General features: G+C 50.5%; 1 protein-coding gene across 1 annotated transcript in view; it reads right to left on the minus strand.

Moving 5' to 3' along the window:
* Nucleotides 1–19,222, minus strand: part of NINJ2 (ninjurin 2) — a 50,416-nt gene that overhangs the window by 526 nt on the left and 30,668 nt on the right. Inside the window, exons 2-3 of the mRNA XM_036252720.1 lie at nt 946–1,177; nt 252–436 (exon numbers count right to left, since the gene is read on the minus strand). Of these exons, the coding sequence (XP_036108613.1) occupies nt 270–436; nt 946–1,177 (399 nt within the window). The 3' untranslated portion in view covers nt 252–269. The remainder of the gene's footprint in view (nt 1–251; nt 437–945; nt 1,178–19,222) is intronic.

The following is a 19,222-nucleotide window of genomic DNA, read 5'->3' on the forward strand; positions in this document are numbered from 1 at the left end:
TTGCTGGAGGGGCAGAGCCTCCCCCATCTCAGGCCATGGAAAACCCGCGCCGAACCTAAAGGGGAAGCACCCTTAGCAGCACAGGGGGCCTTTCTGAGTCCCCATCCAAGCTCCTTCCGACTTTCCCTCTTTGTCCCAGACCTACCTTCTCTTCCTGCTTGGCAAGGATTTCTCTCTTACCCTAAACCCCGAGGTGAGAACAGGGCCGCCTGGGGAGCCTTTGGGCCTGAGGACCTCCCGTCTCCCCTCACCTGGGTCCCAAGCTGGGTTCAAAGAGGATCCCTTGAAGTCCTGGCAGCCAGGAACCCTGTCTTATGTGCGCCAAAGGCTGTAATGAAGACGTTGATGACCACAGTGATGAAGACCAAGGCGGTGGCAGCGTTGTTGAGCTGGTTTAGCCGCCACTGCTTTTCCACCTCATTCAGGTTCCACCGCGCTGGGGAGAGTGGAGAGTGAGAGGTAAAAGTCAGGGTGGGGCCATGGCCTGGAGCTCCCCCTACACAACCCACTAGAGTTCAGAGAAAGTCTGGCATCTCAGAGATCCATGTGGCAGACACCAAGGGAGGTGGTGTCGTTGCCTCCTCCCTCACTGACCAGCGTGTGGGTGTCCATGTGGTGCGTCATAGAGTTGGGGTTTGGGAACTTGCACTGGGTCTTCTAAGAGTGGGGATGTGCTCACACGGAAGGTGATAGGGGAGTCGGCTACAAGCAGGTGTCATTCAGCAGTATTGTGGAGCGGCCACTATACGGAACACCAAGAGGTAGGGTAGGCGCTTGTCATCGCTGTGTAGGTGTTACTTTGGCATTGGTAGGTGCAGAGGGCTAACACCAGGTTAGTGCATGGCTGAGAAGTTGGCATGTGCAAATGCAGGGTGGTACCAGGAGACTCTTGGGGTTCATCTCCCACTAGGGGGGCACCAAGGCAAACTCCAGGCCTGGGCTCACCAATGACCACGAGGAGGATTCCGATGGCAACCTGCAGGAGCAGAGAGATGCTGAGGAGGGTGACGAGGGTCGCGTAGTGTTGGGAGGACGGCCCCTGCTCCAGCACCGTCTTCAGCCGCATGGCGTTGGACATGAAGAGAGCCACGTCCAGCATGCTCTCTGCCACGCTCTTCTTGGTGGCATAATGGTTCAGGTTGATGGGCTGGCTGCTCCTGGGGTTGGGGTTCCCAGGCTGTAAGGGAGACAGCACAGGCTTACTGGGGAGACTAGAAGGGAAGCAGTTGAGGGACTGGAAAGAAGGGAGTTTGTTGTTGTTTTTTTATCCTCACCTGAGGACATTTTCCCATTTTTTTGTTCAGATAGAGTAGGAGGAAGAGAGAGAGAGAGAAAAAAAAAATCAACATAAACGAGACACATCGAGTGGCTGCCACCCATACAACCCAACCAGAGCTGGGGACAAACTGCAACTGAGGCACATGCCCTTAGCAGGAACCGAACCCGGGGTTTCTCTGGAGAGCAGGCCAATGCTCTAACCGCTGAGCCAAACCAGCCAGGTCAAGTTTTTAAAGCTCTCTTCTAACCAACTGAGGGCAGTTAACACCCTCCTGTTTTATGGCCTGAAAACTCTGAAATGATAGGTTGTAGTGTATATGTCACAGTGGGTAGGGTGGCCCTTCCCTCACACCTTCACACAGTCATCTGAACAAAGCCGGGAGGAGTCTCCCCTACTTGTGAAATGTACCTTATTCATTTTTTTGCTAATTTTCCCTAGGCCAGGCCTAGCCCAGGGCCCTCTGTTTCCCTCTGGGAGGGAAGCCTCTCAGAAGACAATAGCAGGAGGCTTGGGTGGAGCAGGAAAAGCACCTCTTCTCCCAGAGCGCTGTGGCCTGAAGGCAGGGCGCACAGCTTAACAAAAGGGCCCTGAGATGGGTTCAGACCCCACTCAGCCCGTCTGCACCAGGCTGTCAGACTCAGTCCCAAATCAAAACACACACGTGTGTTAAAAGCTCTTAATTTATCCTTTTCTTTTCTGGCTAGGATTTATTGATACATAATTTACATTTAATTTGATTTTGAAATATAAAACAAAGCCCTTGTGCTCAAGAAGTCAGTAACTCCAAAAGATGGAGTCCTAAAGCAGGCACATGGGTTGGATCTTGGGGTGAGCCAGGAAATTCAGACCCAGAGCTACAGGCTCTCTGCAATTCCTCAAGAGAACGTGGGTACATTTTAGGGAGATTTATTTAGGGGTGGTGCTTGGGATGATTGGCCTAGGAGGGCCCAGAAGCAGGAGACCTGTCAAAAGGTATGGTATTGATTTAGGGTCAGGGTAACAAGGAACTGACCCCGAGTAGTAGTGAGGAAGGAGAGGAAGGAAGGACTTTGAGAGATGTACAGCCTGGGGTAGGAAAACTCCCTCAGCAGAGGACCACAGCAGGGTATCTGTTCAGGGGGTGGCGGGATGGGTGGGTGGATGGGGTGGGTCTCCGAGGGTTCTGGATGCTCCTGGATGCTGGGTTTGTTCAGGGCCAGCTGGCCTGGTTGGTTAGTGCCAGGGGTGCCAAGGCCAGTTGGGCTAGGATCACAGGTTTTAGCCTTGGGGTCCTAGCCCAACTGGCAATGGTTCATCCTGGGTTCAAGGGACATATTAAGTGAGAGTCTGTGGAGCAGCCTGAGCCCTCTTCACAGTTCAAAGTGCTTTGCCCAGGAGCCGGGCCTCCCCCTTGGCTGTGCCCACTCCCCTCCCCCCCTCCGCTTCGGTCTGCCCAGCAGCAAGCTTTGCACTTTCTCCTTTTTCCACACCCAGCTCTCCGTTCAAGACCTGGTAAGTTGTGAAATTACCATGAAAGCTTCAAGGGAGAAAACCCTTTCTCTGAAATGTTCACATTGGACATTTGAGGGGGTGAGGGGGTGGGTACAGGGGGACACAGAGATGTTCCCAAGCCTCAACCAAAAAAGTTGCTATTTGTAACTTCTATTAGAACTTCTAGGCTTTTGTTATTAAACTAATCTTAGAACCTCATCCTTTCCTCTTTAATTCCTCTCTAACTGCTTTTATTGTGATTTGTGCCAGTTCAGGATTGCTTCATAACTGAGGATGCTTCTTCTGAGTCCGCTACGGCTGCGGTGCTAGGAGGCTCTGCAGGGTGCCCCCTCCCCCCCGCCCCAGCTCCTGAAGGCAGCAGTTCTCCAGAATGTCCACATGGTGGCGCGCGTGGCATCTAAAGAAGTGGCTTGGGCACCCGGGCTTGGGCCCCGGTGGTAGGACGCTGTTTCTGCCCAGAGGAATCCACTGATAGGCTGGGCTTGGTGTAAAACCTGGACCCCTTGGGGGCCCTGCAGGAAGCCTGGCTCACAAGTCTGCACAGGCCAACCTAAAACCCACCAAACGCGTGTCAGCGAGAGTTTGAGGATAAACCAGTACTGAGATCGGGCGGACGGGGTGGGGAACCAGCACAACCTGCCGCGTGGGATTGTGGTTAGAAGGGGCCTGATTGTGAGACCCTGGAAAAACTTGCTTTGAAAGGGTGGGAAACAGTTTCCTTAATCCTTCTTGGCCAGTTTAGGTGGAGCCTTGCCCTGAGGCAGAGGGCTTGCTGAAGTGACCTGAGGGTCCTCCCTTACAGCCTGAGGATTCAATTGGATGAACCCCCAAATCCCACAGGGTGCCACCCTTTTTACCCACCGCCCAGAAATCAGGAGCACACCAACAAGGGGTCAGGAGAGGACAGTAGGGGTGGTAGGTCGGGTGATGGGCAGGGCGGCCCTCTCTCCTGCCTGCCTCGGAGCTGGCCCTTTAAGACCGGGCCCCGGGCAGCCGGGAACAAAGGCCCGGAATGTGGGCTGGGCTGGCATGCGGAGCCACCCAGCGTGAGTCATTGGTATTTCTCAGGACTGGAGTCATTGCCTTGCCTGCTCCCTTCCCCGGCCCCAGCCCCCTCCCTGGGCTCAGGGCAGCTCTGGAGGTCCCCAGGCCTGAAGCAGCTTCCAGGGCAGCTCTGCCAGCTCTGGGGCTCCCCTCCCCTCAAACCCACCGGCCCTGCCCCAGCTCCTGGCCCCCTTCCTCTGGTTCCTCAAAGCAGTGGCTGGAGGGAGGAGGTCTGCTGGCTTCTGGGCACAGCTCCGCCTCTGGGTTTAGCACTCGGGGCCTCAGTTTCCACATTTACGAAACAGGAGGAAAAGCTCCTCTCTGGAGGCCGTGGAGAAACCGAATGAGACTTGTTCTTCCCCCAAAGGAAAGACAGAACTCCAAGCTCTTCTCATTTTTTGCCAGCCTGAGATCTGTCTCTCAAGGACCCTCTGTCTGTCAGTATATTCTGTCTTATTCCAGTCCACCCCACCCAGCCCCTCCACTTTTACTGGAGGAGAGCAGGTGGCCATGCCAGACTCCAGGGTCCCTACTGGGGAAAGGCAACCTGTTCAAATTCTGCCAACCAATGAATGACACCTGAACACCCAGGGGGACTTGAGGTTGAAATGAGGTTGGAGCAGGGGCAGGTGTGGGGGAGATGGGAGTAGATCCAGGATTCCCTTCTGGAGCACATGGAGATTCTGGGCAACAAGGGTTTAGTGATGGGGTCAGGGTGACGCAAGGGGGTTAGGGACGTGACAGACACCCTCCACCTGGTTCCCAGTTTGCCCCACTCCCAGGCCTGTCCCAGCACCACCATTTCGCCCACTCTTCCTCAGCCTTCCCTTTGGTTCCGGCCCAGACTTCCCTGGGTAACAGCTCTCCTGCCAAGCCCCAGCTCCCCAGGTTGGTGTGGATCCCAGCTCTTGAAGTCATGGATTGCTCCATCGTTCTGCCAGACAATTATTTATCCTTTAATCCTTGTTGGCTTATACTATTTTTTGTTTCTTTACGAAACTTGTTGGCTAGGAAAGGAATGCTTTTATCACAAAAGTAAACAAATGTTTACGTTGTTTATTGACATGATGGTCAGTGGGGACCACAGGCTCGCAATCATTCGACATTTCTTGGGAACAAGATTTCAAAGGGGTAAGTGTCCTACCAGAAGCCTGTGGAAACCACTGCTCGGAGAGTTTAAGACCTGCAGCCTGTGGGGAAGGAGCCAGCCCAGAGGTAGGGGTTTGTGGCAACCGGGAGAATATCACAGAAGTCACCTCGGGCCCAGGTTCAAATCCTGGTTCTGCTGCGAACTAGATGTATGAGCAAGTCTGGTCCTATCACTGGGCTCCTTTTCTGTGAGATGAGGGGGATTGGATAAGAGATTTCTTGGGCCCCTCTTAACAAAGAGTGTTGTAGAGGTGGGGAAGCCCCTCCTTTGAGTGGAGCATTAACACGGCCTGAGAACAGTTCCCTGGGAGAGGCAAAGGTCAGGCAGCAGTAGAGCCAGGCCCAGGGGCAGATCCAGTGAGTCACTTTGTCCTGGAGCATTGGTGACCCTCCAATGAGTCATTCTTGACAGCCCTGAGAACAGCCATGTGGCAGTCTCCCTGTGTGTCTGTTCAAACCCAAGGCTACAGACACAGTACGCTCAGAGGGGCAGTGGCCTGTTGGCCATTTTGCTGGTCTCAAAATGACCATCTGGAAAAGCCAGGTCTCCCCTGAAAAGGGGATGGCGATGAGCCAGGCCTTTGGAAACCTGGTTTCCCATAAAGAGAAAGGGCAGATCCCAGCCCAGTAAGAGTGTTGATTTGGGTGACCTACTGTGCCAATTTGCTTTTTTTTTTTTTAATCCTCAACTGAGGACACTTTTCCATTTTTTGTTCAGATAGAGCGGGAGGGGGGGAGAGAGAGAGACAGAGAGAGAGAGAGAGAGAGAGAGAGAGAGAGAGAGAGAAACATCGACGCGAAAGGGACACATCGAGTGGCTACCACCCACACGACCCAACCAGGGCCAGGGACAAACTGCAACCGAGGTATGTGCCCTTAGCGAGAACTGAACCCCGGTCTCTCTGGACCGCAGGCCAAAGCTCTAACTACTGAGCCAAACCGACCAGGGCCCAATTTGCTTTTAATTGGGTGCCTAAGATCTCTAATTCTCTGTTGGAATTAGGTTTGAAAGGGTACCTGGGTGTGTCATACTGTGCACACACACACAGTAGGCTCATAGTACACTGGGAGTGATAGTAGCTCCCACGTACGGAGTACACACCTTGTGCCTGGCATAGGGTTAAACACAAGATGTGAGCCATCGTGTCTAGTCCTCGTGAGGACATGGTAATCATAGTTGAAAAAGCAGAGGCTCAGAGACCCTAACTAACTTGCCCAAGTTTACACAGCACAGTTTTTATCTCAATTCTCTGGGTGCCAGAGCCTATTATTTTATTTTTATTTAAAATAACATTGTTTTTTCTTTATTGATTTTAGAAAGTGAGGAAGGAATTGGGGAGAGAGATAGAAACATCGATGAGATAGAACATCGACTGGCCGCCTCCTGCATGCCCCCCTCTGGGGATTGGACCCACAACCTGGGCATGTGCCCTGACCGGGAATCCAACTGGCAACCTGTTGGTGCATGGGTCGATGCTCATCCACTGAGCCACACTGGCCGGGCCAGAGCCTGTCATTTTAACCCCTACTCTGCTACCTCGCAGAAGTTGAAGACATACTTCCTGGCTCCCAAGAGTTTGGGATCTAAACATAAAAATCTCAAGATGAAAGAAGACAATTAAATAGTCCCATGAGCATACACATATATACTTGCTAAGAGAAAGTGTAACAGCTCTACCTGAATGGACCTTGCATTAGGTTTTCCTGAATTTGCAGTGGGGCGGTGTCCTTGAGCCCCTGCACTGCTGCGGCAGAAAGGGCACTATACCCAAAGTCGAAAGCGGCATCCTGGGAGAACGGAGTGGAGACAAGACAGACTTTTATCTGTACCTTTTGAATTTTGAGCCATGTGACTATTTGAACTATCTAAAATAAAATAAATTTAAAGCAAAAACAAATATGCACCCCCAAAAGGCCAGTGGTTAAAATAAAGCAGACGATATAACTTCATCTCACTCAGGCCTTACTTTCTCTGTATGCGAAATGGGAATAATATCTGCCCTGTTTAGCACAAAACGCTGCTAAAGAGATCAATGAGATAATGTGGATGAATGTGCTTTGAAAACTAAAGTATTAAAACAAATATCCCACTCGGGATTATACTCCCACCTGTGGGCACAGAGGCATTTAAAACAATATGTTCTGATTCAGGGGCTGTCCCAGCCCAAATTTCAAAGGCAACTTTTGACTTCTCAGCAACCCCCGTGGTTTTTGAAATGCCTCTTCTCTACCCCATTGGGCACCCTCTCTTCTTGCCCCCATAAGCCTCACCTTCAAGCTGCACTAGGCTTACTTCTCAGGGAGGAAATTCTCAGACAAGCCCGCCTACACCGGGTCGCCACGCTCTCTGCTGGGACTGAGCAGTGCAGACGCTCCCAACCTAAGTCCACCCACCTCCCTAGCCTGGTACCTGCTCCTCCTCCCACGGGGGATGGGGCAGAGAGCTAACCGTTCTCAGGGCTCTGCCTGCGCCGGCTCCCTGATGCGCAGCAGTACTGGGCCACACCAGATTACTCACTGTTCCCTGAACACACCCCACCCTCTGCTCCAGAACTTAAGGCCTCTCTTCCCCATGCTACCCCCGCACCCAAGGAAGCCTCCCCTCCTTCCTAGACCCTGTCCCCATTACACTCCACACAGGCCCTGTGCAAAGGCTGTCCCACTCTGTGCTGGCCAGGGCTTTGTTTAGACCTCTCTCCATGACCCACAACTGCCTGCTTTACTTCAGGGACTCCATCTTCCATATTCCCAGGTCCCCAGAGTGCCTGGCTCAGTGTCTTGCCACATTAAATACATGATAAATGATTGACTTTTTTATTTGAAAGAGTTACTTCAAAGACATTTTTCAAAATGGGTAAAAAAAGGGGGGAGGGGTTCAGGCACAATGGCTTCTAGCTGAGGGGAGTTGGCTCTGGACAGTGAATCTTTGCCTTTAAAATAAAAGCCCCTGGCCCAGGGATAGCCCTTTCTTCCCTGGTATCCTGTCTCAGGGAATGAATGACTCAGGCTGGAAGCTGTCACTGGTCTTCAGGCCAAAACCTGCAAAGGCTCGGACTCTTGAGGCCTCTGTCTGGGGCAAGTGCTCTGACTGCCTCCTTCCAGGGCCAAGAGCAGTGAATCTCGCCCTTAAAAATCAACAGTCTCTAATCCACCTTGGGTGGGGTGTCTTTTGCATGCTGTTCTGGTTATAACACCCAACCAGCCCAGAAATCTCCTTGGAGCCCTGGGCATAGTCTTGCTGTGACGCCCCAGCCCTCACCCCAAGCTGCAAACCCAGGCTTCACAGCTGCAGCACGACAGAGCACGTGGGAGCAGCCTGCAGTGCCTCCGTCGGCCACCAGGGGCCCCCCAGGAGACAGCTCCGTGGGCCTTGGGTGAGCTCAACCTGCCAGGGGCTAGGAACTCAAGGGCTTGGATCTCTTTATGAATCCAGGAGGTGGGCAGGGTTTCTCTCTAACAAAAGAGGACTACATATCAAGGGAAACAGTGTGTAGGAGAGACGAGAAGGCTTTAGGAGGTGCTATAGGAACCTCATGGGACCTGCTTGCTATTCCTTAGGAAGCAATTTCCACCTCCTCTGCAGAGGTCACCATGTCAGTAGCTTTTAGGAAACACTCATTTGTTAGGGTCCAAAGTTAATCATGGATTTTTTACATAGAAATTTCCAAAGAATTTTTCTGCTCTCTCTCAGAACATACCTTAAACAAGAGTACTTTCAGAATTAGCACCTTGCTTCTGGGTGCTTTTGCTCCAGGCCCTACTTTGGGGCTCCCAGAGGTATTCCCCAAGTCCACCCAGACCATCTCTGCTCCTTGTAATCTGACTCATCTTTCAAGGGCCAACATTGAGCTAAAATTTAATCAATGATACTTAAATAATGATAACACTGTATGCCAGGCACACGCCATGAAGTGGGTATTAATAGTCCCACTTTACAAGTGAAGACACTGAGGTTCAAAGAGATTACCTGTCCAAAGTCACCATATATCAAGGGGTGGTCTCAGTGTCAAAATCGTAACCCTATATTCTTCCTTCTGCATACCAATAGTTTTTAAATTACAGTCCCTGAAGTAGCAGCAACATCACCCAGGAACTTATTAGAAATGTAAATCCTCAGGTTACACCCTAGACCTGAGTCAGAAACTCGGGTGGAACCCAGCCATCAGTGTTTCTTCAAACCCTCCGTGTGGTTCTGAGGCACCCTCAAGCTTGAGGGCCCACTGGTCTGCACTATTCTGCTGAACTGCTTACTATCTTCTTTTCCATTTTTTTTTTTTTTATTGATTTGAGAGAGAGAGAAAGCGTGAGGGAGAGAGAGATAGAAACATCAATGAGAGAGGACATCAATTGGCCGCCTCCCGCATGCCCCCCACTGGGGATCAGGCCCACAACTTGAGCTGTGCCCTGACCGGGAATCGAACAGGCGACCTCTTGGTGCATGGGTCGACGCTCAGCCACTGAGCCACACCGGTTGGGCTGCTTACTATCTTCTAAGCTCAGTGCTAGACACATTCATATGGATTTTGGCATTGAATTCTTTTAACACAACCGTTTTACAGATGAGAAAATCGAGGCTCAGGACAATTTAGTAATTTTGCCCAGGATCACCCAGCTATTAAGTATTAGAGCTGGGATTGGATCACAGGCAGCGTCTGCAGCCTTCGTCCTGAACCACTCCACCATGCAAGCGCAGGTTGTGTAAACTCAAAGGTGGACACCATTCTGAAGTATGTTTAGGTAATCCATCTAGGCCTTTCCACTGGACAGTATTCAGTATTCTGCACCAGCAGCCAACCCGCTCCCACAGCTGGTCTCCCCAGTGCCCGCTGCTGCCCGGCTGCTGGTCATGGGCTGTTTATAAGGGTCGGATGCATTTATCTTAGAGCTTCCTCATGTCTTCCCTCAGAAGCATTTACTGAGTCTTTTTTTAAATTTTATATATAGAACCTAGATTTTGTGGTGAAAGCTAAATCAGGATAGGAAGCCTAAACACAGGTTAAGTAAAAATAACTTTCAGAACAATTAATCACAAAATACCAACATTCTACATAATGGTGTGTATGAGTTTTGTATGTTCCCACTAGATTTCCAAAAGGCAAGAATTATTCCTTTGGAATTTCAGACGATTTGAATAAGAACTGTGGCTACGGTCTCTGGCCATAGTCCAGGTGAGGGAGACCTCATGAAATAGATCAGATCTGATGCGGAGATGGGAAAGGGAAGGTGGTGAATTTCCCACCCCACCCAGCCCTGCGGAGAGCTTGCCAACATTCCTACTCAGTTCAGTCGGGCAAACATGTTTTCAGTTCCTATCATGTGCTGGGCATCTAGGGTACAACAAAGATCCCTGCCTTCCCTATATCCCTGTTCCTCTGGTCCCCTAAAATGACAAGACTTAGCAGGGAACAAAATGTGTGAAGGGGGAAGCTGGGAGATAAAAAGGCCTTTTCAATCCTTTCCCAGTAGATAAACTTCACGGGAACAAGGACTTTATCTGTCCTGTTCACTGCTATATCCCAGAGCCTGGCACCTAGCCTGGCATGCTGAATGAATGAATGATGCATTTGTCACCCCCTATATTTATTCAGAAGGGGCTTAAGAAGCAGGGCCGTGGTGAGCTGTGCTCCATGGCCCTCTTATATGGAGCCCTCTGGGGGATGCCAGTAAATGGCTGTCTTACATGGGCATGTGGACTCCCAGCTCCCCTCAGTACTTCGTGTGTGTGTGTGTGTGTGTGTGTGTGTGTTGGTATGTGTGTGTGTGTGTGTGTGTGTGTGTGTGTCTGTCTGCGGTCCTTGTGGTTGGCAGTGTCCAGGTCCTGGCATAGACGAGACAGGCTGCAGAGGAGGAAGAGGCACTTCTATACTAGTTGGAAGCAGCCCAGCTGCAGCTCCAGGGGCAGGTGAAATCAAGATAGAGACCCCAGATCAAAGCCAGGTGGGAAACAGGCCTCAAGGGCCGGCCAGCTCTGCAGCAGATGGCTCCTGCTGGCATTAGCAAATCCAGGGAGGCCGGGGCTCAGAAGCACCCTGTGGAGATTGCCCCCCAGCCCCAGCCCTAGGAGTCCCCTGTTCTGCTCGTCCGGGCCCAGCAGATCTCGCCTGGGTTCCCACACCTCTCTCCTTCCTTCCCCATGACTTGAAAGCAGCAAAACCCCACATTCTCCCAGCCCCAACTCCTGCACTCTGAGCAGCAGCTCCGATATGGGCCAGGGTCTGGGGAAAATAAAGGTTGGGTGAATGGCTGGCATTGCCCTTGGCATCAAGGGGGAACTGAGTCTGGCCATTTCTTCTCTCTTCTTCTCTCAGCCTCTGTGCTTCTCAGCTTCCTCTTTTGTAAAAGGAGAGAATACCACCCCTCCCCCCTCACTGCCAGGAGCTGGTGTATGGTCTGGCCTCCATACACAGAGGGATGCGGAACTCTCCAGAACAACATCCACAGTGGGTGCTATGTTAGCCCACACTCCAGAACTCTTCCAGGTGTGCAGCTTCTTTTAATAACTGCATTTATTCAGTATTTACCCTGCACCGGCACAAGGGGAACTGTAGGTTCAGAGAGATTAAGTAACTGGCCTGAGGTCACACAGCTAGAGATAGGGGACGCAAGGCTTGAGCCCAGGTCTGTCTGAGGCCAGAGCACAAACGCTTAACCACCCTTAACCACCGTGCTGTTTTGCAAGCCCCTGTTTAGCTCTTGTTCTTTATCACCTTCCTGAAAGGTCAGAGCCCTGGGGAAATCTTTCTTCTTGCCTAACACAGCATCTGACCAGAGAGGCAAGCAGGTGAGCCCTGCCTCAGCCGCTGGCCCCCAACCAGACTGGAAGCACCTTTCTTCCAGCCCGGGATAGTGCCTGGGGCAACAAAGCACTTGTTGGTCACTGCTGTCTCCTCACTCCCTTTCTAAAAATACAAAGAGCATGAGTCCTCCAAGGCCACCAAACAGATATCCAGTTGCTCTCCAGGGTCAGTCCTGTACAGCCGAATCCTGCCACCTGGCACCTGCTCCCTCTGGGCCCCCTGCCTGACAGCTGACCCCTGTTGTCCCTGTGACTATTTACTACAAGGCAAAGTCCAGTTCTGCAGAGGTGGGGACTCCTGCGCAGCCAGGCCCCGCCCAGCCCAGCCTGACCCATGGGGAACTGTGGGACCCCCTAAGCCCAGTTAGAGCAAACACTTCGGGGCTGCGCTTCGTTCCCACGGCCATAGGATGGAGGCATCAATCTCTCCGGCGCCTTCGGAGTTTGAGCAGCAGCCTGGTTCAGGGGCATGGACGCTCAGTGCCAGCACTGCCCCAGCAGCTGTGTGACCTGGGACCCCTGTTACCACCTGGCAAATGGGAATGATATTACAAAAACAGTGGTAGTGTTAGCCTACTTTTATTTATTTAGTTAGTTTTGTTAATCCTCACCCGGGGATATGTTTTCCATTGATATTTTAGAGAGAATGGAAGGAAGGGAGGGGAGAGAGAGAAACATCTATGTGAAAAAGACACGTGGATTGGTTGCCTCCCACACGTGCCCCAACTGGGGCTGGGGTCAAACCTGCAACCTAGGTACGTGCCCTTGACCTGGAATCGAACCTGAGACCCTTTGGTGATTGGGCCGATGTTCTAACCACTGAACGATACTGGCCAGGGCATTATCATCCCACTTTAATTTTTTTTATTTTAATTTTTATTTTTATCCTCATCCGAGGACATTTTTCCATTTTTTGTACAGACAGAGTGGGAGGGAGAGAGAGGAAGAGAGAGAGAGGGAAACATCGATGTGAAAGGGACACATCGAGTGGCTGCCACCCGCACAACCAACCAGGGTCAGGGACAAACTGCAACCGAGGTACGTGCCCTTAGCGGGAACCGAACCCGGGTCTCTCCGGACCGCAGGCGGACGCTCTAACCGCTGAGCCAAACTGGCCAGGGCTATCATCCCACTTTTAAAGATATATGTTTATATTCATAGATAAATCTGATATACACTAAAATATTAAGTCATCTCTAGGCTCTAGGATCTGAAGTATTCTTTTTCTTTTTGCTTTATCGGTATTTTCTAATTTTCCTCAATGATTACGTGCAGTAAAAAAGAAAAAGTTAAGCCCTGGCCGGTGGCTCAGTTGGTTGGAACATTGTCCTGTGCACCAAAAAAAGGTTGCGGGTTCGATTCCTGGTCAGGGCGGATATCTAGGTTGCGGGTTTGGTTCCTGGTTGGGGTGCGTGTGGGAGGCAACTGATCAATATTTCTCTCACATAAATGTTTTTCTCTCTCTCTCTCTCTCTCTCTCCCCCTTCCTCTTGCTAAAAATCAATTAAAAACATCCTCAGGTGAGGGTTTAAAAAAAAAAAAGGAAAAGAAAAAATGTTAAAACAACAACCATGTAATCAGTATTTCAGTATTTGTCTTGGCTTATAGAGCAGTTTGAGAAGAATGTTTGTGAAAGTGGTTTGCAAGTGTCAGGGGTTCTTAGTCTAATTTTCCCGGAGGGCAATTTGGAACCACAGGGGTGTGTCACAACGGTCCCCTTCCAGCTCCACACCGGGAGACCTCGTAGTTCGGAAGCCCTGCTCTGGACCTCAGCAGCTGCACCCTCACTGTAGGAAGAGGAGACGGTGGTCCATGTGACGCCTTGGCTGAGGCAAGGGCATGGCCTTGCGGGGTGACAGCCCAGCCTGCGCTGTGGATGACTCAGCAGCACTGATTGAATACCCACTGTGGGCAGTGCCCTGCACTGTTCCGAGAAGATAGCTCTGCTTGCTTTCCGTCAGTCAGCAAACATGTAACGAGCACCTACCTACTTTAGGCAAGTCAGGGCACAGAGGGGACCATTTCGACAGGGAGGTTGGGGTGAACTACAGGAAGGGACGGGTGCCATGTGAAACATACAAACGAAGTGGGAACGCAGGAGGACATCCATCTGGGGACCTTAGTGGAGACCTCGTGGGCATTAATGCCATCTCCGCTGGATCTCGAAGGATAAGAAGAATTCTTCAGAATGTTCTTCCTCTGGTAATCACAGAGTCCCTGCCTTGGGAACCAATGCCCTAATGGGAGAGACTGGTAAACACACTGGTAAAAGGTTTCCAAATGGGTATTAATGTAACCCACAGTAATTTGCAAGGCCCAATACAAAATGAACATGTGGGCCCCAAGGTCAAAGTTACTAAGAATTTCAAGATGGCCACACCAGAGCATTAAACCAAGCAGGGACCCTTCTCAGTGCTGGGCCGTCTGAACAGGCCCTGTGGAGCCAGCCCAAGCTACCAGTAAGTGCAGGAGAAAAGCATTAGGGTTTCTTGTTGCCCGGAAGACCACAGGCCTTGGGAAACCCAGCGACTACTTCACTGTTTGCATCTTGGGTCAAGGTTGGCCTCCAGAAGGTGAGATAACCTAGCCAGATTCTGTACTTAACACTTCCCTTTGTGGCCAGTAGCGTGTTCTGCCTCTTAAATAATGGTGCCCAAAACACCAGAGACTTTCCTGAGGGCCAGGATGGGGGAGCAGCAGAGAACACAAGCTCAGAGGCTGCAGGAGTGGGGAGGTGGGAGTGGTGGGAAATGCTTCTCACGGGGAAGTGCTGGCCCCACTTAAAGGCATTTGACCTCAAACTGTGCACACGTTTGTCTGCGAACAGGGCCTCAGTTTCTGGGGCCAACCCTCTCATTTTACAAATGGGGAAACTGAGAACCAGAGAGGGCAAAGGACCTGTCCAAGGTCACACAACCAGACTGTGCTGAAACCAGAAGACAAATTTCCATAACTTCTATCAAGTGCCCTTTCCCTAACAGTCAGGTGCCTTTTTTGGTGCCCCCTGCCCTAGATGGTAGGCCCAGGGTGTGGGACTGCCCTCTACAGTGGTCTTCAGACCTCCAGGACACTGCTGCCCACGGGAAGACACCACTCACTGGCTGTAGGGGTGTGGAGAGGAGTGGTGTATGCTCCCCACCTCTAAACGCGTAGCCCTTACTTGTGAGCAGATGGTAAAATTGCCAGGGACAGAGACGGGCCCATGCCAATGCCTGGGAAAAACAAGGCCAGTAAGTGCACAGTAGGTGCCAGGGGGTGATTTCTAATCCTGCTACAAACAACCTATCAAGGTAGGAGGCTCAGCCCTTCCGGTGGAGTGTCTTTGTCAGGGTTAAGGAGTATTGGAGTAGAGTCCTGACCTGAGTCCACGAAAAGACTAGGGAGGGTCAGGGTCAAGGCTGAGGAGAGCACAGACGGGTAGGGATCCAACAAGCAGCTCTACCCTTGCAGGAAGCAGGCTCAGGCTGAGCCTGGGAATGAGTTCAGGCTGAGCCCACAGTGAAGCCCTCGAGGCTGGAACAACTTCAGTGTTAAATTAACTGCACAACATGCCCTGAGGGTGTCAAGTCTTTCAGTTGTGCAAGACAGAACGTTTTCGTGTGTGATCTTACAGAATTTGCACAGCTGCCTAAAGACACAAGCTGAGGCTGCATATTAAGGATGAGTAAAGTGGGCCCCGAGGAGTGAAGTCACTTTCTTAAGGCCAGCTGACCTGCTAAATTCTAGCGCTGAGATGAAAAGTCTTAGTCTGATATTCTCACTACCTCTTTCCAACACCCCGCCAGTCCTTCCTGCCCCCGTGCCTTCGCGTAGAGGGAGCGGGGTCGGACGAGGTGTAGGCCAGCGCGTATTTGTAGAGTAGGGACTAAACATCCTGTCCCCTGCTTGGAATGTTCTCTGGGCCCCTCCTTGCCATCTGCCCGGTAAGCTCTTCCTCCCATCGAGCAGGTTATTTTCACCATGTAGCCTTCGATGACACTTCCATCCATGACTGGACTGGGAACTCCCTCGGCGTAGGAACCCTGGCGTGAGGCTGGAACTCACTGACCGTGGAAGCTGGTTAGTTTATGAAGGAGGGACGACCTGCCCAGGCCCACTCTAGACGTGAAACTACAGCCAGCATGGTCCACGTCCTGAACCAGTGGGCCGCAAGGCAACCTTGCCTAGTGCTTGCACATGATGGAAACACAGGTAGTTCTCCCCTTTTAAAAAAATCCTGGTGTGTGAACAGCCAGTTTATTTACAGGACAACAGAATGGAGGGTGGAGGGAGATACATATTGCAAAGGGATTCTCCACAGACTCCTTTAAATAGCAGCCTTGATGAATATTTTTCTAATCTTAGAAGGAAGAACGCCTTTATAAGCATGACCTGAAATCCAAAAGCCATAAGTGATCGATAAATTTGACTACATGAAAATTAAAACACTATTTGAATGCACAATAATGACAATAATAATAGAGACCCCTATAAACTTATTTTATGCCAAGTGCTACGCCAAGCATTTTATACACATTAACTCATTTTGTTCTCATAATAATCCCATGAGTTAAATGCTGTTCTTATTTCTCAGTTTATAGGTGGGGAACAAGAGGTTGACTAAGTCATGGTCATTCAACTAGTGAATTAGAGATAAAACCAGGATTAGCAAGTAGTTTGACTTCAGATTCTGTGCTCTGGCCGCTCCCTACACAGCCACATACCATAAAATGTCAGAAGACAAAAACAAATGAGGAAAAAATTGCAACACGTAGGACAAAAGACTGATTCCCCTTATGTACATTGTGGTCTTTAAAGTGGACCTAACAGAAAAATAGAGAATATGAACCAGCAAGCCACTGAAGAAACATCACGAATAGCTATATTGTGTGTGTGTGTGTGTGTGTGTTTTATTACATTGGCAAAGATTTAATTGACAGATAATACTCAATGTTGGTGAAGAGGTAGCTAAACAGACATTTTCACATACTTAGTGGGAATGTAAATGTAAATTACTGCCAATTGCATTCAAATTATTGAAATATTTTTAGAAGGACAATATGGCAACTATCTATTAAAATTTACCTAATAGGTCCACTTTGGGAGTTTTTCCAGTGAAAATGCTCATTAAAGTGCATTTTATCCACACAATGAAATATAATACATGTCTTAAAAAAGATTGCGGTAGATCCCTATGTATAAATATGCGAAGATATATAAAGTATATTTAGTGGAGGAAAAAGTCCTTACAAATATAATATGATCTTATATTGGTAAAAAAAAATTAAACAAAATAAAACATCTATTTTATATTACTATGCATTAATATAAGCATAGAAAAAAAATGGAAGACATTTATATCACAATAAAGACTTTCACTTTCTAAGTTATATATTTTCCCAATTTGAATTTCTGACAATGAACACATCATCCTTTTATAATACATAAAAATATAATGAAGATAATATTAAATATATGATAAATCAGTAAAGAGCCACACCCTTCCTTGTTTAGTCACTTATTCTACAAGCATGTACTCGGTGTACCTGCCGAGTCCCAGGCACTGATGCTGGATGTTGGGGGTATGGAGACTGATGAACACAGCTCCTGCCCTCAAGCAACTTAGTGGGAGCCATCAGGTGTGGAAGGTGCTAGGGGAGAAGTGTGTTCTGGGCTCAGGCCCCTTGGGCTGGGGAAGCGGCCACTGGAGCAGAGGCTTGAAAGGTGAGCAGATAAGGTATCAGCAACCTCAGAGGAAATGCAGTAGGCTCAAAGCTCAGCACTGAAGTGGTCCCTCATGTGGACAGAAGGCAGAAGCCTGGAGAGGTATGCATGTGTGTGTGTGGGGGGGGGGGGGCGGGGGGCGGGGGAGCAGACCAGGAGGTCTGATAAGATACCTAGACTTTAACATGAGAGCAGTGGGGAGCAATAAAAAGGTTTTCTTCAATGACTGACATTCTTACAGCAGCATTTCAGAAGGACCACTAAGGAGGCAGCAGAGAAATGGATTAGAGAGAGTCAGGAGTCCCAGGATGACACAATGGGTCTGACGCACAGCAGGGACAGTGGGTATGGCAATGGGACCGCCCAAAGACAGGTTAAGGAAGTAGCACCGTCAGGACTTGGTGAATGATTGGGTGCTGAGGGTGTGGGAAAGGGAGGGGTAAAGGATGACACTCTGTTTTGGGTTGGGTGGCAACCCCTGTGCACTCATAGCCTGGAATGTCGCCCTCAGAGTCCCAGTCCCAGGAGGATTCAGTTAATGAGCAACTCCCCAGGAACGCAGCTCTTGTGTAAAGTGGGGGCACCTTTGGCACCTTTGGCAATCTTCTGCACATATCTATTTGCTGATGCCAGTTACAATAGTCTTCCGGGGCCATTGCACCAGGGCCTTTGGAAGCCTGTCAGGGGCAAAAGTCCTCTCCGACTGATGCTCACTGCTGAACATAACCTGGGATAATATCCCTTCCAAGCACTCAGCGAACAATGCGTTATGCTCAAGATTATAGGGAGATGGGAGAGGAAAAAAGATCATAATGGGTGATGGTCTCATCATGGTGTGGTGGTCTCCATGTTCTCTGGCTCCTGTCTCTGGATGTCAGAGTCATCAGGGCCCCTCACCTCCCCGTGGTTTTTGTGAACCATCAGTGAAGGCAGTTTTAGGTCCTCAGGCTGTTGCAGCCCAGACCTTAGCAAGACCCGAGTGGCACTGCCTGCAGCCTCATTGCTCACATCCTCCTTGCTGACAGCACTCTGCTGGGGCAGAAATAGCCCTGCCACCCTCAGTGCCCAGCCCCACACGTCAACAGCCTGGCTTGCTGGCTGTCTTGACACAGGTCCTTCTTTCTCTCCCTGGTCACTGCTAAGACTCCCCTGCTGAAGCTGAATGCTGACGCGCCGGCTGCCGTGGTCAGAGCGCGGGGCCGACGGACTGCAGCAGCCTCCGGAGCGGTGCTGTGGATGGAGCTCCATGGAGCTGGTCTTAAACAGAGGCCTCTTGACTGAGCCTTGAGTCCCTGGAGGGATGGTGTCGGCTGTGGACAGACGTCACTGAGGGAGCAGTGGGGCGTCACCAGGCTAGCTTTTTCCCCCAGGTCCCTGAGCGAGTCTTATCTTATCATGGAGCTGGGCTGGGGGTGCTGCCAAGCTTTGTGGGAGCTGCCTCTGAAGGCCAAGCGCTTTGTCCTGAGGTATTTCTCCAGGATGAGGGGCCGAGCCCAGGCCTCATTGTCACAGGACAGCGTCTGAAAGAGTGGATTGCTCAGTGGACAGGTGTAGCGTGGGAGATAACTAGTCGCTCTGAGAAAAGAGACCCCTATTTTTACCAAGTCATCCCCTTGCCCCTCTTGCTCTGCTCGTCCCTCCAATGTTCCTAAACCTAAAGGCCAGGCTGTAGCCAAACACATGCCCTGTTTACATTCCTGGTGACCTTTCCATTCATTTTTAATGGATAAAAATACGGACTGAAGTCAGAATGGGGTCAA

The sequence above is a fragment of the Molossus molossus genome, unplaced genomic scaffold, assembly GCF_014108415.1.
Source record: "Molossus molossus isolate mMolMol1 unplaced genomic scaffold, mMolMol1.p scaffold_m16_p_10, whole genome shotgun sequence".
NCBI classification, from domain to species: Eukaryota; Metazoa; Chordata; class Mammalia; order Chiroptera; family Molossidae; genus Molossus; species Molossus molossus.